The 21,791-nt window shown below is 53.0% G+C and overlaps 1 protein-coding gene across 4 annotated transcripts in view; it reads right to left on the bottom strand.

Annotated features, from left to right (window-relative positions):
* The window catches only part of UNC13A (unc-13 homolog A), a 59,684-nt gene extending 40,310 nt beyond the window's left edge, over nucleotides 1-19,374 (bottom strand). For all 4 annotated transcript variants that reach the window (XM_054716820.1, XM_054716818.1, XM_054716821.1 and 1 more), the window contains exons 1-9: nucleotides 19,353-19,374; nucleotides 11,448-11,477; nucleotides 10,700-10,799; nucleotides 8,802-8,919; nucleotides 6,992-7,115; nucleotides 6,317-6,390; nucleotides 5,449-5,503; nucleotides 3,622-3,657; nucleotides 204-411 (exon numbers count right to left, since the gene is read on the bottom strand). In XM_054716820.1, the coding sequence (XP_054572795.1) occupies nucleotides 204-411; nucleotides 3,622-3,657; nucleotides 5,449-5,503; nucleotides 6,317-6,390; nucleotides 6,992-7,115; nucleotides 8,802-8,919; nucleotides 10,700-10,799; nucleotides 11,448-11,477; nucleotides 19,353-19,374 (767 nt within the window). The remainder of the gene's footprint in view (nucleotides 1-203; nucleotides 412-3,621; nucleotides 3,658-5,448; nucleotides 5,504-6,316; nucleotides 6,391-6,991; nucleotides 7,116-8,801; nucleotides 8,920-10,699; nucleotides 10,800-11,447; nucleotides 11,478-19,352) is intronic.
* Nucleotides 19,375-21,791: the final 2,417 nt, after the last annotated feature.

Here is a 21,791-nt window from a genome sequence, read left to right as displayed (position 1 = left end):
TACTGCCTGCAAGAGGCGTGAATGCTGCTTTCTAGACCCACTTACCTACACCTCCAGCTCCCGCCAGCCCTCTACTCTTCCCTCCACCCCAGGAGACAGGGCTGGACACAACACACACTCACACACACACACACACACACACACACACACACACACATGCACACACACACACACACACACGACCTCAGACCCACGGTGGCTACCTGAGGGCCCGTGGCTCAGAGAGCTCCTCATAACTGTGCATGGAGTCACTGTAGGATTCCCGGGAACCCAGGGGTGGTGGGCGAACAGAATACTGGTGGACTGAAGCATTGGGCTGGGATGTAGTGTAATAAGGTGGTGGGATGCTGTTGCTTGTCTCGCTGCGATAGTCACTGTCACGATCGTCCACCGCACTGTCAGGGTCATCGTCTGGAACAGAGAGGAGGGAAGGGGGGAGAGTGAGGAGGGAAGGGAGGGGGAGAGAGAATGAGAGAGAAAGAGAAAGAGAGAACACAATGGGGGCCAAAGCAGTACCTCAGACTTAGGGGATCTTCACTGGTTGCTAACCCAAGAAGAGTAATCATTACCAGAATGAATGAAGGATATTGGGTCACGTAAACAGAGGTACAGGCTTTAGAATAAGGGAGGTGAAAACCTTGTTTTGCCTCATATGGGTCAAACTGGACCTAGAGTCTGGGGTCCAGGATAGGTGCTACAATATGAGGATAATCGCAAATAGGAGGATGTCCTTCAGCTCAGATGTAAGAATGGACTTTGCTGAAGTCCAGGCTCTCTGAAAACAAATTTTACCCCCAATCAGCAGCGAGTTTCCCCTGACAGGAGTCATTCAAGCACTCAACGAAGTAAGAGGGAGATCAGGACAAGGTGGAGTACAACTGTCCTTTAACCCTCAGAGATTTCTTGATATCTGAGAATGGAGACCCCAGGTCTGAACTCACATGCACAGGAATCAAGAAGGGGCTCTGACGAGGTACCATCTACCTCAAAGAGCATTAGATCCGTAGGTTGGCAAAACCACCACATGCCCAGAATCCGCCACTGAAATGGAGCAGGGTGGAGCTGCCAAACTCCAAGGGTTACCTAATAATTAAACACTGTTTTATCTGGTTTGGTTTGTTTTCCTTAGGAAAAAGAACACAGGCTTTCCTTCTTGGTTAAGAAAAAACGGTGTCAAGGGATGGTAGGTTGCTGTGTGACAGGACAGACTCTATTTATTCAGAAAGCAACACTTGGGTTGAAAACGGGGTGCAAAAAACTTTAAACCCCGATTGGACAGGCCCATGGCATCAATTCACTGCTGATTTTAAATACCAGGCCGGGGGGGGGCGGGGGGGGCGGCCTTGCCCCTTTTTATGCTTTTCCGTACTTTTGTTCATTTCTTAGATATCTGTTTATTTTTCTTTCTTTGTTATTTTACCTTTTTAAGTCTTTTCCAGTGAATTGTGCCTGCTTCTATATATTCGACAAAGAGGTTCAGTTTTTAAAAATGTGGTAAAGTTAAAAAGTTAATTCATGCTTCTTATAGTATGCTATTCATTCCCTAAGTTATTCTGCCGTTAGGAAAACCTTAATTCATTTCCAGCTAGCCACGCTCGCCCTACCACGCTGGCAGCTCTGGTTTCTGGTCTCTCATTTGACTTGGGCCACTCTGACCTGCACGCTCTTTATCCCGTCCCCGTCGTACAGGACGGCCCTGGGAGGCCCTGTGCGCTGTCGGCACTGATGTTATAGACAGAGGCAGATGCAGATTTCCATGGCTGAGCTTTCTGGATTTCAGAGTGAAACTGTGATCCTGTAAAAGCCCGAAGTGGGGGATCTGAAACCTGGATGACCCCCCTTAAAACTCTCGACAATTTGTCTATTCAGTTATCTGGGTCTTTGGCCAAATTTGGTGTTCTTCTTACCAAACTGTCCTTGACAAAGCCAAGATGCTTTCAACCAAATCACAGGAGGGAGGCTGTGTGTGTGTGTGTGTGTGTGTGTGTGTGTGTGTGTGTGTGTTTACCACCACCCCCCCTTTTTTTTCTGACGACTGTCTATTTTTGAGGGGCAAATTGCTTTTGATTGTATTCTTTTTGTTTTTACCCAGATTCTGCTTTTTACCAAATTGTTGTGGTTGTTGTGTTTGTGTTGTGTGTGTGTGTTTGGGTGGGTGGGTGTGTGTGTGTGTGTTTAGCAAATTGCTGCTTCCAACTTTCAGACACCTATGTCTCAACAAAAGGGTCTCTTTTGGCCCCATGGTCTTTGCTCGTCACTCAAGTATCAGCTTTAGCCAAATTGGCTTTAACTAAAAGCATCTTTGTTTTTCTTCTTTTTAATTAGTTTCTTTCTTCCTTTCTTTCTTCCTTCCTTCCTTCCTTCCTTTCTTTCTTTCTTTCTTTCTTCCTTCCTTCCTTCCTTCCTTCCTTCCTTCCTTCCTTCCTTTCTTCCTTTCTTTCTTTCTTTCTTTCTTTCTTTCTTTCTTTCTTTCTTTCTTTCTTTCTAATCCTCGCTCCTGAGGATACTTTTCCATTGACTTTTGGAAGTAATAGCAGGGGGATGCGGCAGGGGGGAGAGAAACATCGATGTGAGAGAAACACATCACTTGGTTGCCTCCCGCACATGCCCTTGGGGGGTAGGGTAAGGATGAACCTGCAACCTAGGTACGCGCCCTTGACTGGGAATCGAAGCTGGGACCCTTCCATTCGCAGGCCGGCCCTCTAACCACTGAGCACACTGGCCAAGGCAAAAACACCTCTGTTTTTGATGAAATTGTTTGATTGTGCCAAACTGGTTGTTGCCAAATCTTGTCTGCCTAATGCCTATTCTGCCCAAATTAATTTCTGACGGACTTGTTTCTGACAAAGTGTTTTGGATCAAAGTAAGTGTAAACAGTTCCCCTGGTCCTGGAGGGAGAGGGCGGTGGAGCGTGTCCACTAGGGGACAGATCGGGGAGGAGCCCCCAGCGGGTGGAGGAGAGAGAAGGATGAAGATTCATATTCAGACTAAAGAACTGGATTTCTCTGGAAGAGGCAGGACATGGGGATAAGGACGCTCTTCCTTAGAGAGAAAAATGGGCATCCAAATGGGGCGGGGGGGGGGGGGATTGTCTCCTTCCCCTGGGGGCAAATTGGAGGAGATGCATGAGAGGGAGCTTTGGAGCTGGGGTCTCTGGAATGATATCTGCCTGGGGAACCCTGCCCTGCTGCTCTGTCTGAGACCCTCTCTCCTTCCCACCCACACCCCTGAGTGACATTTCCAGGTGGAGAAGGAAGATGGGGAGACAGAAAGAGGAAGGAGTCACAGGAGAGGAGATGAGGTTCTACAGGGGGCGTGGGGGGATGGAGGTCACAGTGCCCAGCTGGAGGCAGGCAGGTCTCCTGTTAAAACCCATCCCTCCCAGCTGAGTCCTTCCACCCCAACGACAGTGCCCACTTCCCCCCAGACAGAGCAGGACCCCCCGAGACAGATGTCAATGGTCAGGGGGCAGGAGGGCACAGAAGGGGTCTTGCCCCGTGCTCTGGCCCCAATGTGCCGGCCACAGGCTCCTCGCTTCCCTGCGTGGGGGGGTGGGGGCCTCAGAGTGGCCAAGGCGCCCACCTCCCTGTGGCCTCCCAGAACATCAAGCTGAGTACTTACTCTGCTGCTCACCCCAGCCAAAATAATTCCAGTTGCCTACAAAGAGAAGGGGCAGAGATAATAAAAGGGAGCAGGTAGGGGGACACCAGGAGGGAGGCTCCCCCATCCGCCTCATTCTCCCCATCTCCTTCTCCCACCCAGGACCAAAATCACCTCTCAAACTGAGAATCTTCCCCAAGGGTCACTTTAACTGCTGACATGGGTCCCGCCTTCACCCACTCCCTTGGCAGGAAGGCTGGATGTCTCTATCTTTCGAGGAGGCCACGGGCTCAGCCAGGAGGTGACAAAGGGGGCAGTTAGGATAAGGGCTTTTCAACTCTGCCGTCGGAGGCCAGCACTCCCTACTCCTTCCCTCCCCTATCTCGTGCATAAGGAAAGCAATATTGAACTGGAAATCCTAAATTTCGAAGCACGCCTGTTGGGTGATTTTTCCCCCATCATTCTGCTCATCGTACAGGGGAAGAAATAGGGTTCAGAGAGGTGGGATGAGCAGCCTAAAGTCACACAGCCTCTGAGCTTTAGGGCTAGGAGGAGAACCACATCTCTCTCCATCACTCCCTGGCGTTGTGGGAAAGTGCCTTGCACCGGAATCCCGACTCCTTTGAAACATTCCCAAAAGGCCTTGGAGGTAAATGCTGGGAGGTGGGTCTCTATTCCCAAATGGAATCCACCCTTCACTTTAGCCCATCTGCCCAGGTATTCTTTGTTATCGGCTCCTGCACAATCTTCAATGATCCCATTCATGGGGGGAGGGTGGTATAATTCCTTCTGGGAAGTGATGGCTCCACCCCAGGCAGGGAAGTCAGGGGCCTTCTTGGTAAACTTCCCTCTTGGTAACATACCCACGTCAGGGCAGAACAGGGTTCCCCAATGGCAGTCCCCTAGCGCCTCCCCCCTCGAGGCTCCATCATCACCATCCTGAGCATATAGCGGGGGTGGGAAATGGGTGTGGGGGAGACTGTGAGAGAGGAGGAAAGGGGGATAAGGAAGCAGATGGAACGGGAGGAAGAGGTTGAGGTGCGGGGTGGGGACAACGTGTTGTGGGTTCGGGTTCTGCCCTGAGACTGATTGTCACTTCCTCTCCACTCGAGAGGACTCAGGAGGAACTTTTAGGAGAGAGGCATCTCCTTGGCCCATGGATACCTGGTCTGGGCACATCTGGGCATCCACGGGGCCAAGGAACATAAACAATCTTGAAAACTCCAGCCTCGACGGAGGGGCAGTAGGCAGAGGAACGTGCTTGCTGTCAGCACTAATAGATGCAGTGCAGTGGAAAGAGTCCCTCAGACCTAGGTTCAAATCCTAGCTTTGCCTCCTGCCAGGTGCGTGACCTTGGGCAAGTTGCTTCTTCTCATGGGCCTCAGTTTCTCCATCTAAGAAAATGGGCGAATGAAATAGCGTTGTCCATTGTACGTGCACCTATTGTATGTGTGTTGGCAGGACTGGCAGTGACTGTCTGTGGGCTGCTTGGGGGCCTGTGTTGGCTCCATGAAAGAGGTCCTCATCTAGGATTTGAGCAATGGGATTAAAGAGTCTGCAAAATGTTTTTTTAAGCCTCTAGATGTCCCGGGACCCCTCAAAATGAAGGGCTGTCTGATGCCCCATTTCAAAGAGAGTGACTCCGATGATCAGAGAGGGCCACTGGCATGCCTGTGCAGTGTCAAGGCAGAACTCAAACCCAAGCCCCAGATCTCTTCTTCTTCCCACCACACTGTGAGCAGATGCTGCCCACGCTTAGGACCCACATCTGGAAGGGAGTTGACCGGCTACACACAACAGTCATGTGGTGGGGAAGGGATGCCAAGAAAGGAATCGACAGGTACTTACAACACTGGTTGCTGGGGACAGGGAGAGGCTTGTCTGGCTCATCTTGGAATGAATACTGAGGGGAGGGAAGGAAAGATGGCTCATCTCAGAGGGGCCAGAAGCCAGGGGACCAGGATGGTGCTCTGTTGTGTTCCATCCTGACTCCCCCGTGTCTCCCAAACCCTCTCCCTCTAGAGAAGAAGGATACAAATATTCAAAGAGACAGATTAGGATGAGATGAAAGAGAGAGAGAGAGAGAGAGAGAGAGAGAGAGAGAGAGAGAGAGAGAGAGAGAGAGAGGAGGGAGAGACAGACAGAGAAATGAGGTTGGACAAAAATTACTCACATGTGGATATTGCCCCCTTACTCTCCACCTCTCACTAAAGAGTGTTGTAGCCTTGCCTGCTGTTTCTTCCCTGCCCTCACCTTCTAAAGACTGAGCCATATTGGGTCTTTGCACTGTGGGGATGCAGAGCCAAGAAGGAGAAGGGGTGGCATGGCAGATCCGAGGTGCAGGGGCTGAGGCTGGTGGGGGAGAAGAGAGTTTAGGGAAGTCTGAAAGTGTGACTTGAGGAACTGAGGCGTGTGGGGGCAGAGAGGGAGTGTGAGAACTGCTTCGGGGCCCCTGTATGCCCTTGAGGGTATTTGAAAAATGAAGAACTTGAGTCAATTGGAATCATCCTTATGTTGTCAGACTGTGCGTTCCTGGCTGACATCCTACTTGGAGACTGGACCCCACGAGTCACTGATTTATTCGTGTTATGAAGAGTTAGAGACACAGACACAGGGAAAGGCAAGCAGAGAGAGAGACAGAGACAGACAATGGAGGACGTGAGGAGACAAAGGAGACGACACAAGAAGAAGAGAGCCCCCCCGTGTCGATACTCACCTCATCCTGGTCCCGCATGGCATTCAGCTGCTCCAGCTTTTTGGCCCAGTAGCGAGCCTCCTCCTCAGGAATATCTGCAAGGGGAGCCCTGCTGTGAGCCTGGGAGCCCCTGTCTGCCACTCAGCATCCACCCAACGCATCCTGCAGGCCCACTGGGCTGGTCTCCAGTGGGTGGAGGGCCAGGGTGGGGCCCCTGCCCCAGCACTGCCCCAGCTGCCTTGGAGATGGGTGGGGAACGGGGGAGAAGATGCACCCGTAGCATTACAACAGGGGGCGCCGTGCGTTCTCGGAAGGATGATGTGGGAGAACCCAGCTGCTTCCCGGAAAGGCAGAATGTGCCTCTCTGCCTCTGTTTTTCTGTCTCCCTGCCTCTGTCTGTCTTCTAAGCCCAGCTCTCCCCTGTGGCAGAATGTCTCCTCAAGGACCAGCCAGGACAGCTCAGACCTGAGTCCCACGGGTCCAGAGCATTGCCTGCCCATTGGTGACCTGTAGGAGCTGGAACACGCTCCATGCGCAGCAGGTGCACAGTTCAGCTGACTGGCTGAAACCCAGAAAACTCTCTCCTCTGGGGAGAGGAAACCTTGTCTTCAGAATGAGGGTTGTATGGACTCGGCCAGGCCTGGCCATTCTCCTGGGACTGGGCCAGGGTCCTGTGCCCCCCGCCCCCATACTCACCTAAGGGCAGCTCGAAGCGTGTGTCAAGGAGGATGCGGTGGAAGGTGGGGTCCTTGGTGCCACAGATTTCACTGTCTGCCATGATGACCTGGGAGTCCAGGGTCAGCCACTCTCCAGGGCCGTCCTGGACATAGGGGGAGGGGATGACAGGGGTCAGGACCCTGGGTGAGGCGAGGTGGATCAGGTATCTGCTCACATGAGATGTCTCCCTCACTCCATCCCACCCCTGCCCCAAGAGCAAGGGCCACCCCGCCCCCCCCCCACCACTTTACAGATGAGGAAACTGAGACTCAGTGCAAGGCAACATTGTGGGTCCTGGGAACGCAGAGTCAAGGACCCAGAGAGAGGGCCCTTTGGGGTCAGCAGGAGCAGTCCTAGAGTTACACAGCCACGCCTCATCCCTCATGGGAGTTATGCAGCCCTGGCTTCATATACAAGCCCTGATGCTCCCACAATCCAGTAAGGAAACCCCCTCCCCCGGTGAATGAACCAGCCCCCCCTGGGTTCAGGGAACATAAATCCTTCAGCAGGTGGGGGTCTACTCTGAACCTCAGTTTCTTCATCTCAAATGAGAATGATGTTGTGTGGAATTTGCTTTCTGCAGCCCCAGGGAGAGGCTAGTAGGGGTGGAAGTAGTAGTCCAGGATCCTCTGCATGGGCCATTGCTGCCACCGGTGACCGGGCCTTCCTCACACTTGGGGGGAGGGGCGGTCACTGAGGAAATTTTGGGTCATCCTCAAGGCTTCCTTTTGGACTCACTTGCCTGGACTATTTTACCCATTTTCTTCCTTTCCATTCATTTATTGAAAAATAAACCCTTCCTGGTGCCTCCTCTATGCCTATCCCACGCTGGGCAATTTCAGGATCCGCAACAAGTCCACAGTCACAGGAGACAGAATGTGATATAGACACCTCCTGCCCTGTGAGGTCAGGATAAGATCAGAGGGAGGGAGGGGGGCTGAGGGATCCAGGGAGGAGTTAGGAAGGGATTGCTGGAGGACAGGGCATGAGAGCTAAGCTTAGGGGGTAATGGAAGAGACATTGGAAGTCCAGGTAACAGCATACCAGTATGTGAAGGTTCAGAGGCCTTCTTTGGGACTCAGTATGGGGTGGAAGTTGGGGTGTGGAGGGAGATGAAGCTGGCAATGTGTGCAGGTGCCATCCAGAAGGTCTTCCAAGGGAGATGGGGTGGGAGGGCAGGAAAGAGTCCTGGGGTAATAAGATGCTGCTGGGCTCAGCATGGGGGGAGGGAGGGAGTGGAGGGGGAAAACTTAAGGCCAGGAGACCAAGGTTATTGTCTACTACCGTCCGGTGTAGCCTTCCTCCTGCACAAAGTGCTAATTACCCACAACATCCTTTCCCCTCTCTTCCATAAGAATACATGTTTAGGTGGGCCCAGGGCTAGGCAGCTTAAGACTACATTTCCCAGACTTCCCTTGCAGCTAGGTGGGGGCCCATGACTAATTTCTGGCCAACGGGAAGCAAGTGAAGTGCCAAGAGCAACCTCCAGGTTTGGCCCTTAATTTGGTGGGCAAACTCCCTCTTGCCACCTTTCCTTCCCCTGAGGGTAACGCAAAATGTATTGGTGATTCTCCAGCAGCTCTCCTGGGCCATGAGGTGAACGCGTATGGAAAGAAAGAGCAAACAAGATGGAAAGAGTTGAGACCCTGGTCCCTTTGGAGCTGCCGCTGCAGCCCCAGAGGTCTACATGAACATTATCAAGGGAAGGAGGTGAATGTCCACCGAGTTCAGGCCACTGGCCTCTGGCTCCTCCCAGGGACTCCTCCCCAACCCTCAGCCCCAAACTCACTTCATTGGACTGGCGGATGGTCTGCAGGGGGATCCACACGGTGCCCACCATCGTGTCCCAGATGAGGCCCTTGTTCCACACCTCCACTGTTAGCCCTAAATCGAGGCGGTTAATCTCACTGTAGAGAGAGAGGAGGGGGCAGGAAGGGGCAGGAGTGAGGGTAGGGAGACTCAGAAAAGTCAGCTCACTCACCTGAGGACATACGGCCCACTGGAATTTAAACGCAGGCCTGGGTGAGTCTTAGCCAGGAAGGTAACACAGTGACTTGTTTCACAGGTGGGAATCTGAGGTCAGAGGGCTAGGTTACATGCTCAGGGTCTCACAGCACAACCAGGGCTCCAAGCGGGGATGGAAGGGTTGGGGCAGATATCACATACCTTCTGCACCCCAACTTGCCTGGTCCTACCTCAAGCCCTCAGACCCTAAGGATGCTAGCTAAGTGAGGACAATGCCCAAATACCCTTTGTGGCTCCCTATTACCCCATATTCCCAGTGTCACTTCTTTCCAATGGCATGGGGACATCCCCGAGCATATCAATGACCCTATCCATGAGCACTTGCCCTGCAGGCCCGACTCTAGACATAAGCAGATTTGGGGGGGAAACCTTGGTGAATGTCCAATTCACTGAATTTACCCATTTGCCAAAGATTTATCTTAAGGAATGTTCTCCTCGAATATATCTGTTGACTGTGACCTGATCATTCAGCAATTGGCTTTTTCAAATTGGGAGGGTCAGCCTGTCCCTCCCCATTTACTGGCCCAAGAATTGTAGGGCCAGTTCCTCCCTCCCTCCCCAGATGCTCCTCTGCTACAAGATCCTAACTGGGTTCTCTTGTGGCCTCCACCACTGACAGGCCCCAGCTAGGGGTGGAGGGCTGCCTAGGTCCAAATCCCAGCTCTGCCACATACAGGCTGTGTGACACTGAGCAAGTGGCTTAGCCTCTCTGGTCCTCTGTTTCCTCATCTCCAAAATGAGGATTACAGTGGCATCCTCTCTCCCAGTGTTGTGGGCAAATTTATTTTATCAAAGCCTTAGCAGAGAGCATGGCACATGTTCCCATCATCAGAGTAGGCAGGCCCTGGATGGCTCTAGGTCAGAGGAGGGTCCAGGTCATGAATTCATTCAGTGATTGGGCAAATATTTATTGAGTGCCAGGCCCTGTGCTTGGCATGGGAGTCAAAGCAGCGACAGAGACAGACAAGGCCCTACCCTCCCGGAGCTCACAGTGTAGGGCCAGGGGCCATAAATATGTCCAAAATTCACACAAATGACTAAAATAACAATCGGTAGCAGGCTTGGAATTACTCTTCAATTGCAGCGTGGGGTAATGGTCAGGGAGGGCTTCCCTAAGGGGATCACACAGTTGAGACAGGAAGTATAAGAAGGAGCCAGCTGGGAGGGGCAGGGAGGAGGAGAGAAGAGCCAGTGCAAAGATCCTGGGGCAGGAACAAGCTGGCCGTGTTGGAGGAACCTTGCAGAGGGGCTGTGGCTGGGACAGGTGAGCCAGGAAAGATGGAGACAGATACTGGTGGGAGGTCACAGGGGCCAGGCCTCCTCGGGGGCGTAGGGGAGGAGTGTGGGTTTTGTTCTGAGGTTGATGAGCCACAGGCAAGTCTGGAGAGTGACAGGATGTGATTTGCAGTTTTAAAAATATCCTTGTGGCTGCCTGGAGAAGAACAGATTGCAGGAGGCAGATTGCAGCGGGAGGCCAGCGCGGAGGCTGGTGGCACCAGATAAAGGGAAGTAGCTGGATTTGGGACGTGCTTTGGAGACAAAGCTGATGGGTGGACATGGGGCAGAGGGAGGAGGGAGGGGAGCCCCAGATGACACCAAGGTACGTATGGGTGGGACCAGCAAGGTGCCAGGGGGCGAGGCTGTGCGGGACCAATCACTCACAACATGAAATCCTGTTCCCAGCTGGGCTGGCTCCCCCGCACGGCGATGGTCGTGCTCTTGACATTCTGCACCTTCAGGGTCACATATGTGTTGAATTTCTCTGTGGCGGTGAGAGCAGGAGTTAGTGTCGGGGCTCGGAGACGCCTGGTGCCCCTTCCTAAGCTCTAGACAACCTGCTGTGATCCCCCAGGTGCCGTGTGTGCTTGGGGCCACCTCAGGTTCAACATACCACTCTGCTTCTGTGCATTCCTCCCACCCCCAGGCCAGCCCCCCAATGTTTCCCCTGTTCTCAGTCCCTCAGAGCACAAGGGAGGGACCTTGGTGCAGGGAGACATGGAGTTTGGGAATGCTTAACCTGCTGCTTAAAAATAACTATGTCCAACAGCCTTGGTTTTTTAGCTGAAAAGACTGAGGCCCCAGATGAGAACAAAAGTGACTATTAGGAACACCTTCATCTCTCTGAGCCTCACTCTCCCCATCTGGAGCCTGATCTAAGAGTCCCACATGATCTCTTAGGTTCCTGGAAAGGGCCATTGGCTCAGGGTGAGCCCCACCCACCCTGGGGTTTGCAGGGGATGGCTGAGGAGATGGCTGGGACCGCAGGCCATGTCTGACACTTTCTATGATGCTTAGCAGACACAGCCCAAGTCCCCCACCCATGGCTCAGACCCCCTTCCCCGTCTCTCCAAGAGATGGATAGACAAATAGACAGACAACACAGGACAGGACAGGTATAGAGGCCACTTACCTTGGGCACCATCAAACTTGGCTTTTTTGACTGTGGAGAGAGACAGATCGGGAAGGGAGATGGGGAGAGAGGCAGGGAGGAGAGAGACAGAGCCACAGAGAAAGACACCAAAACAGAGACATAATGAGAGAGACAGAGAAGAGAGAGACACAGAAAGAAACAGAGAAGACAGGGGCAAGGATAGAAAGCAAAAGAGACAGATGCAGAGACCAAACAGGAAAAAAAAAACACCCAAAAACAAGATAAAGACAAAGGTGAAATTAGAGACAGAGACAAAGAGACAAGGAGAGGAGGAAAAATAAGGAGAGGAGGGAGGCAGGGATGAGAGGGAGAGAGAGAAGCCATCAGATAGATGAGCAGAGGCAGACCTAGGGCTGGAAGGAATCTAAACCCTGGGAGCAATCCCTGCCCCTCCTCCCTCCCTATTAAACTCCCCTGAAGCCTCTCCCCTCCAGCGTTGGTTTTATCTTCCATTGAACAAGATTCTAAAGAAGGAGCTGGGCAGGTGGCAGGAAAGACCTCCCACAGGAAGCTCTCCAGGATTGCCACAGAGTGAGGAACACCATTGGGGAGGAGGTGGCGGGGGGAAGGAGAGACAATTTCCAATGATCCCATCCCCCTGTCAAACTAGCAAGACTTCTTCCCCAATTGTCTAGCTCAGTCTGTCCTACCAAACACTCCCAAGGTTTGGGGTTCAATATTCAAAGCAGACTGGAGGAGGTGGAACAGGACATCCCAGTCCTGGCCGGGAGGTTGTGAGAGTTGTCCAGTCCCACTCGCCTGTGAAAGGTGCAACCGAATACATGTCAGGGTCCCATGTTGTCCAGTCTCTTCAGAGTTCACATAACCCACAGCCCTAAGGGATTCAAAGCAATTTCACTCTCCACTGGCTTTTCTCACAGGATAGTAAACTTGCCATTTCAGCATCTCTTGCACCCTGCAGCTGCCCCCAACATCTTTCTCCACCACTCACGCTCCACCTCCACCTAAAACTTGTTACCAAACTGAGCCCTCCTCCCTTCCACATTTCTCCTCCCTTCTTTTCTTTTCAAATGAATGTTTCTGTTTGAGTAGGCAATGTACGCAGGTTACAAAATCAGACTAATCAAAAAATTACACAATAAGAAGTTTCTCCCTACCCCAGCCCCGACTCTCCCTCCCAGGTGCAATCAACATGAACAGGCACTGGAGACAGTCTGGCGTCAGCAATCAGAGCATTACTTTATTTCCTACGCAAATAGTAGCCTTGACCCCCTCCATAGAACCTTTGTGTTTTTCAGTATGTTTTGAAGAGTTTGTGCAAGCAAGTTGGAGGCTCAATCTGTGGTTCTGCTCTTTCTTCTTCTTTTCTTTTTTTTAAAATATATTTTTATTGATTTCAGAGAAGAAGGGAGAGAGAGATAGAAACATCAATGATGAGAGAGAATCATGGATTGGCTGCCTCCTGCATGCCCCCAACTGGGGATTGAGCCCGCAACCTGGGCATGTGCCCCTGACCGGAATCGGACTCGGGACACTTCAGTCCGCAGGCCGACATTCTAACCACTGAGCCAAATCAGCTAGGGCTCTTTCTTCTTTTTTGAAAGTCAAGTTTTGCCTTTTTCTGGGCAAATGCCTCCCATCTTGTTCATGTCTCTATCCCCATCACTTGAATGTCTACCATGCAAAAGCAGCTGAATGGAACGGGTGGGGAAAAATAAAGTGGAGTGGTTCTAAACATTTATCAATAAACCAGAGGCCTGGTGCACGAATTCGTGCACCAGTAGGGCCCCTTGGCCTGGCCTGCAGGATTGGGCTGAAACCGGCTCTCCGACATCCACCAAGGGGTCCCAGATTGCAAGAGGGCTCAGGCCAGGCCGAGGGACCCCACCGGTGCACAATTGGGGCCAGGGAGAGACACGGGAGGTTGGCTAGCCAGGGAGGGACAGTGGGAGGTCTCCAGGGCATGTCGGCCCATCTCACTCAGTCCCGATTGGCTGGACTCCAGCAGCAAACTAACCTACTGGACGGAGCATCTGCCCTTTCGTGGTCAGTGCACATCATAGCAAGCGGTTGAGTGGCCTTAGCATATCATTAGCATAGTATGCTTTGATTGGTTGAATGGCAGACCGGTCGACCAGACACTTAGCATATTAGGCTTTTATTATATAGGATACTGTTTGCTCCTGTCATGGGGTAGGGGTGTGGAGGTGGGATGAACTCACAGAAGTACTGAGTGAGCTCCTCAGAGCTGCAGAGCAAGAGAAGAAATGAGTGCCTTCTTATGCCTCCAAAAGACCCAGACTTTAAATGTAAGTGATTGGGCATCATACCCCCACCCCCACTTGGGTTTGGGTTTGAGAGGAAGAGTGACCATGGAGCCCTTGGCTGGGCATTGGGAGAAGTGAGCACCAGTTCAATGTGGAGTCAGGTTCAGTTTACCTGTCGTGTGACCCTAGGGAAGTGAACCCCCCTCTGTCTCACTCTGACTTATTCTCTCTCTGGTTTTCTAGATCTGGCTGTGTGTGTGTGTGTGTGTGTGTGTGTGTGTGTGTCCTTCTGTATCCCCCTGTATTTTCTGTCTCTGTCTGTCTCTTTCCCCCACACCCTAAATCAGTCACTATTTCCTATCTTCCTCACTTTTCCACTCGTGTCTCGTGCAAAGGCCCCTCTCTTGGATGCATGCTCAACCCCCATCCCACTGGCCCCTTCTTATATCCAGCTCACAAGGAGCTGATGCACCCAGCCCCTCAACCCTGGGGCTGAGAGAAGCTCAGGGGCGCTTAGAACTGTGTGCACCAGGAGCTCCAAGCCTCCCTCCTTGGGGGAGCTCCTGCTTGCAAACCTGATGACTCTGCGAAGGGAGGGGGTGCAGGGACAGAGCGGAGAGGGAGAAGGGTGGAAGAGACACAGACAGGGAGGGGCTGAGAAAAACGCACACACGGAGAGACCAACACGGGGAGAGAAAGGAAAAGGATGGAGAAGGGAGTGGAGATAACAAGTCATGAAAGTCAGACACAAAGAGACAGAAAGAGAGACGCGAAGATTTCCACAAGGAAGGGCAGGCAGGGGAGAGAACTGGCAAAGTCTGGAAAGAAGAGTTGGACAGAGGAAGCTGAGGGGGGTAGGTGCCAGGCCCTGGGAAGATCCAGGGGCTGACTGGGGTCTAGTCTGACCTGGCCTGGGCTCCACCCCGCAGCTCCCACTGTACCCCCTTTTACAGATCTGGGACAGGGCTCAGAGAGGCCAATGGCCCAAAGACTGCCTTCCATCCTGTCCTGGTGGGGAGTTGGGGGGTTGCGGTTTCTCTCCCTGCCTCCCTCCCCCCATCTGTTTCTCTCCATCCCTGTCATTGCCTTTCTGTCTCCTCCCCTTCTCCCTCTGTCTCTGTCTCTCTTGTCCCCCCTCCTTTCCTCTACCCACTTTCCTACTGCCTGAGCCTCTGAGGGCAGAGAAGGCCATGGGCTCAGTTGGGGTCCACCAGCAGTGGGAGACTGCTGGGGGGGGGGGGGTCCGGCTCTGAGGGCAGAGGCCAGGTTCAGGTCCCCAGGGAGTCTAGGATAAAGATCTCTATATATGTTCCTCATGGGGACTCAGCAGAAGGAGGGGGGCTCAGGGTGGAGGAGGGGGCTCAGAAAGGAATGGAGGGTCAAGGGAGAGGGCTTAGAGTGCGGGGGGGGGGGGGACTCATAGGGTAGGGACCTCATGGCAAGGTGTGGGATAGAGATAGGAGGGGAGGAGGCTCTGTCGGGGGAGGGGACTCCAGAGGTGGGAGGGGCACGGACGAGTGGGTAGTATCTGGAAAGCAGCTGGGGGGGGAAGAGGGCTTGGAGGAAGGAGAAAGAACCAAGTCTCTTTCTATTCCTCCCTCCCCAACCCATCGCCGCCGCCTTCTCATCGGTAAACGCTCCCAAGTCGCCGTCGCTTTCACCGCCAGCATTCACCACCGTCATCATCACAGCTGTGCCCGCCCCTTCCCCGCCCTCGCCGGGCGTTGGGGTCACTGGGGCGGAAGCGCCACCCCTCCCCCGCAAGCTCCTGGTCACACGCAAGAGGCTATTTATAACCTGGGCGCAGAGGGCGTGGGCGTCGCGACTGCTGGGAATGGCGGGTGGGGGCGGTGCCCACTGCTGGCCCCTCTGGCCCGCCAGCCGGAGACACCGCCGGACACCTCATCAGGCCCGGCCACCGCCTGCCCCGCGGCCTCCGCGGCCCCTGGGGACCCCATCCGCGCTGACTGATGAATGTGGGTGCACAGGAGGACAGTGGCTGGGGCAGAATCGGTGGAATCGGGAGCAGGAGCTCGGGACTCCCATAGGCGCTGCCGGGCGAGGGAGAGCTAGCTGGTCTCCCTTCTTCCTCCTCTCCTCTTCCCTCCCCTTCCTCCCTCTTCCCTTTCTTCTTCATCACTAATAGAATCAGCATTATTATACTACCATTACTACTGTTATTTTTTTAAACTGATTTTTTTAAAGGGAGAGGGAGCCCGGCACGTGTGACTCAGTGGTTGAGTGTCGAGCTATGAACCAGGAGGTCATGGTTCGATTCGGGTCAGGGCACACGCCCGGGTTGTGGGCTCCATCCCCAGTGTGGGGTGTGCAGGAGGCAGCTGATCAATGATTTTCTCTCATCATTGATGCTGTTATCTCCCTCTCCCTCTCCCTTCCTCTTTAAAATAACATTTAAAATTTTATTTATTTATTTATTTATTTATTTATTTCCAAGAAAGAAAGAGGGAAACATCGATGTGAGAGAGAAACGTCACTTGTTTGCTTCCCGCACTGGGGATCTGGAATCGAACCTGCCACCTTTTGGTGGACAGGACGATGCTCCAACCAAGAGCCACACAGGCCAGGGCTACTATTATTGGTAATAGTATCATTACTATTGTTATTGGGTTGGGTTTTTTATGTGCCCCTGGCCTGGGCAGACCTGGATTCTAATTGAGGTGGACTCCGGTCTATGCTGGGCCTGGGGGTGTGGGTGGGGAGTAGAGGATTCCTGCCCTCAAGAGAAATGTATGAATGCCACCCTCGCCTCCATGGGACATGCTTACCAGGTGTCAGAAGATACTACAAGGTGGGGGTGAAGCCTAGAGAATTCAGAAAGATATTTTGGAATGTTCGGTGGTTTCACATGTGATATTGATGGTGGGCATGCGTCTGTGATAAAGATGCTGGCCCTGATGGCTTTGCACCTGGGAGAGAGGACACCTCACTTACCGAAGACAGAAATAAGCCAGAGCCTCTGGTGTAGAAAACACACCAAGAACCTTGACAGGGATTTCTTACTTTTTTGTTTACCAACTACCACTCAGAACGAGGCCTGGCATATAGCAGGTGATCATTAAATGAATAAATAACTCATTTCCTCTTCCCCTAGCTCTGCTGCCAGACCTGGCCCAGCTTAGCCCAGGTGCTGTCCTGCGCAGGTTTGAAACTCTAAACTCGAGAGGCCAGCTAAGCCCTATGCTGTCCAAGGTGCTGAACCCTCCGTCTCTCCGCTGGCCCTCAACCCCCGCGCCCTCCCTCCCCACCCCCAACCCCCGCTGTTCACTGCGTAGAACTTGCCCGCCACGCACTGTCCATGGTGCTGAACTCACAGTCCAGGCCCGTGTCCTTTCAAAGAACTCGGCACCTCTTTTGCCACCTGTGTACTCCTGAGCCCTCTTCAGGCCTGAGAACGCAGTGAGCGCTCAGGAAATGTCCTACACCTATGGATCCCCTTCAAGAAAGATTTTAAGCCCCATTAATAAAAACACCATCATTGATTTTTTTTTCTGTCTTTGGCTCACACTTATTAAAACTTTCCACAGGGTAAGCATTGTGTCAGTGGCTCTGTGTGCCTCATCTCATTGGAGAGTTCCAGCAAACCTAGGCAGTGGGCACTATTAGTGTGCCTATTCTACACATGGGCACATTGAGGAATGAAGAGGGTATGGGACTTGCTAGGGATTCAAACCCAGACCTGCTGGACTCAGGATGTCCTGGTTGGCACCTTACAGAGCAAGCCCATTCTGTGTGGGTGGAGAGTGAGGTCCAGGTATGGAAGCAGCTAAGACTGAAGCCCTGAAGATGAATCAGAGCCAACCTTGAAGGGCATCCTTTGAGAATGGTGACAGCAAAGACCCAGATGCACACACCTCCTGGGTGGGTGGTATCAGAAATAGGGCAGCCAGGAGCAGAGGGATTTGGGAATGCTTCTTTGGAGAGGGGCAGGGGAACAGCCATGATGAATGAGGAGATCATGACATCTCTGTTTACTGAGTGAATGAAGGAAGGCAATCCCAGCACAGATTCTCACCCCATGGAAAGAACTTGGGTGTCTCCAGGTCCTGGAGGCTGAGAGAAGGCTGATCTTTTAACCTCCTCCCTCTTCCAGTAGGCTGTGGAGTCAGGCAGCTATACCTCTGACGAGGCAAGTTGTGGTATGAGGCAAGTTGGATGAGCCTCAGTTTTCCCCATCTGTAAAACGACTTGCTATGAGGATTAAAGAGGCCAATGAGCATAAAAGTCCTCAACATTGCTTGTAGAACGCTGGATAAATGGTGCTTCTTGTTAATATTATTAGTTGTGTGGCAAATTCATCCTTACATGAGTTTGCTAATTTGTACACAAAATTCATTCATCAAATATTTATAGCGCATTTAAAACATTGAGTGGCCTGGCAAAACGCCATGAGGCACACAGGAAAATCTAGAACTGAATCTACACTACCATGCTTTTCCATGTGTTGTTCCCTCCACATAGAGCAACACCTTCCTTCTTCTTAGCTTCCCCTCATCTTGAGACCAAACAATTGGTGGTGGGGATATCAGGGCAAGCTTTCCAGAGGAAAGGAACACTGGATGGCCCCTCCCAGACTCCCTCAGCCCTTCCATGCCTCCCCACTCTGCCCCCACCAATATGAGGCCAGAAGTAGGGCTGGATCTTTGGAGCCAGGAACAGTGTATGTCACATAGTAGGTGCTCAATGAATGCTTCCTGAGTAAATATATGAATGACTGCATGAAGGAACCAGGTGGTCCTTGGGATTTGCAGCCTCGGGACTCTGCTAAGACCTAGCAAGTGAATTGGTGGTGGTGGGAACAATGGGACTCCACATAAAGAAAGAAATGAGAGGAGGCAGAGGCAAGGCTTATACAGGGTGGTCTCCCATGCATTGGTGCGAGGTAAGCTTGCAGTTACATAAGCTTGCATGTATATTTGCTTGTGTTACCAGGGAAGGCAAGGGTGTATGCATGCATGAAGGGACATGTGCTCATGTGCAGTATCTGAATGCAGGTGAGGGTCTGCATGTATGTGCTGGAGAGTAAGATGTGACTGCATGTGGAACATGCTAATATGTGTGAGCTTGGGTACGTGTGGGCTTGTAGGTGAGGTGTCAAGTAGAAACACACGTTGGTGTGTATGTGTGATGCAGTTTTTTTCAATGGGCAGATGATGTTTTATTGAGTCGTATACTTGAAACCTGTATGTTTTTGTGAACCAATGTCACCCCAATAAGTTCAATAAAAATAAAAAGGGAGAAAATCTGTTTCAATTTCTGGGTCCAAATGTTAACACATAGAAGCATTTTAGTATGATGAGAAGTCTGGGTTTTTAAATTATTACTTTTAAATTGATTGTTGGCAGTATTACAGGTTGTGTGATGCAGTTTTGTGGCATGTGTATTTGTTTACTTGCATGCATGTACACACTCCTGTGAAGCTATATACATAAGCATGTTTCTGTATGCATCATCATTCACCTGTTCAAAGGGGCTGCTTTGAGTGTCCAGGCAAGTGCTGTCATGTTTATACACATATAACTTGGCATGTGCTTATGTGTGTACATATGTGTTTCTTAGAGATTTGGGATCCTAGCATGTATGTATGAGTACATACCTGTATTTCAGGGCATAGCAGATTTTTATGAAACAGGGATACTGTGAACACACATTAAACACATGTGGATATGTGTGTGTACATACACAGACACACACTCATATTGCAGGGACCATGTCTGTGAAGTCAGACTGTGTCCTGTATACATACCTATGGGCATGTTAACATGGGCATGTGAATGTGCACATCTGTATATGTGTGCAGTCACAGGCACATGGTTTTCATAGAGCTTTGCTGGATCCTGAGCCTTTCTGTCCACACAGGGCAAGTCTGGGTATGAGGGTGCCAGCTCATGTGTGTACAGGTATGGGTGCATGTGGGTGTGCCCCTGGGTGGGTAGTCAGGTATATCCTCAGCTCCAAGGATGAGCTCAGACCCATGGAAAGCCCTCCCAGCCTAGCCCCCCCCCCCTGCTGTACTGTGTCCTCTCTCCTCCCATTCTCCCCTTCCACTGTCTCCAGGTCACCCCCAGTGCTCCTAGCATGTCCGTCACTTCCCACTTCTCTCAGTTTCTCCCTCAGCTCCTCCCAGCACCATACTGCTCCCCTTACACCTCAGGATTGTACCCAGCCTTGCCCCTCCCAGCGACCCCCCTCCACTCTGCTAGTGACTCCCTCCCAGTAAGTTCCACAGTATCCTCCAACACAATTCTTCCCCCAGACATCCATTTCAGGGAGCCTCGCCCTTCTTACTGCTTACTGCCCCCCTTCACACCATCCCCGCATCCCAGCCTCCTGTTTGCGTCAGAGTTAAGGATGAGATTCTCCCCCTCCCTAACTAGGCAAACCTTCCAGAAGAACCCAACTCGGAGGATGTGAGGCAGAGGTGGGAAGAGCAGAAAGTCAGCCAGGAACAAACACATAGGCTCCCTCCTCCAGTGCCAACCCACCCAACCGCCTCTCCCCACTCCACCTCCCCTAAGTGCAAGGCAACTTAGAAGAGGGAGCGGCCAGTAGGGGCCTCTTAGGCCTCGTCTGTGGAAGTTGCCTGGAGGAGGGGTGGGGGTCCCCTCCACCTCTCCACGCCCCTAACTCCATAAGCCAAGAGCTGGATGAGTAGACTTTTGATCTTGTGGGCCCTTCTGCCACCAGCCCCGCCTTCGGGAACGAGCTCAGGGAAAGGAGGCCCGTGTCTCTTTAAGAACACCAGCGTCCACGCCAGCCCAGCCCCGCGCGATCTGCACACGGAAAGCACCGCGGCGGGGAGCAGGAGGGCGGGGCTGGGTTTGTGAATGGAAAGGCCGAGGGGGAGGTGTAGGAGGGGGAGGGGCGGCGGGGACCATTCCGGGCTCCCGGGCCTGCCCACCGGGATCTAGGCTGAGGCCGCGACACACACACACACACACACACACACACACACACACACACTCCCCGCTGCCTAAGGTCTCCGGAAGCCTGGCATCTCAGACTTGGCTGACACACCTCTTCCCCCACCCCAGCCTTCTTGAAGGGAGTAGGGGTTGGGGAGGAGGACCCTCGACCCCAATACCCCAGGTTGAGACCTCTAGAAGCCTGGTGCCCCTTTCGCCACCACCCTGCCGCCCAAGGCCTCCCAAAGCCCGAGTTCTCAGCAGGAGTGCCCAGGACGCCTGGGTCCTGGAGGGCTGGCTTCTCCCCCACCCCAGCCTTCTGAGGTGGGGACCGCCTGGCCCCTCCCGCGTCTCTCTCCCTCCTCCAACCCAATGCAGAGCATAGCCTGGGCGTGGGCCTTGGTATACAGATGGCGTTCTGGCCCCAAAATAGCTTCACCCCACCTCTCTTTCCCTCCCTTATGCACAAAATGGATGAGGTGAGGATGGGCCGGGAGGGGTTCAGGGGGGCACTGTACCTCCAAGAGATCAGCTCCCTGCAGAGAAGGCCCTACACGCGTTTTGAAGTGCTAGAGGGGTCGGGGAACCGGGAGGCCCTCAGCCACTTCCCCCAGCCCCCAGTTCGGGAAGCCAGAGTTAACTGAAAAAGCGCCCCAAGATCCCAATCACAGACCTCTCAGGGCGTGGGGAGGGGTCTCCCCAACCCCTTCCCAGTCCTCTCCGCGGCCAGAGCTGGGGGATTACTAGAGCTCGCGGTTGTCCTAAGGACTGAACCCTCTTACCCAAATCTTACATGCCCAGGGGTTGGAGACCCTCCTCCTGCACTCCTCTTCCAGTTCGGAACTCAGTCCGCGTGGGTCTGGACCTGCCGCCCACAGCATAGGACTCCTTCCTCGTACCCCGCAGGGTTCATTCCAACTACCCAGGTCAGCCCCTTCCACAGGGCCCCCTAGTAACCCGTTCTGCACAGGTGCCCCGGTCTAGACTGTTCCAGATAGAGCCCCACATCCCTGCTGGCGTGCACACCGGCCTCCGCGTGCAGCCGCGACCCCACGACCCCCAGCAGCTGGGTCTGCACGGATCAGGCGCCCCGACGCGCCTACGGGGGCTACCTCTGCAGAAGCCCAGCCGCGTGCATCCCGTTCTGCGCCCCTCCCCGCCGGCGTCCAGCC

Source organism: Eptesicus fuscus, chromosome 6, assembly GCF_027574615.1.
Source record: "Eptesicus fuscus isolate TK198812 chromosome 6, DD_ASM_mEF_20220401, whole genome shotgun sequence".
Taxonomy (NCBI): Eukaryota; Metazoa; Chordata; class Mammalia; order Chiroptera; family Vespertilionidae; genus Eptesicus; species Eptesicus fuscus.
This window is presented reverse-complemented; position numbering and strand designations above follow the sequence as displayed.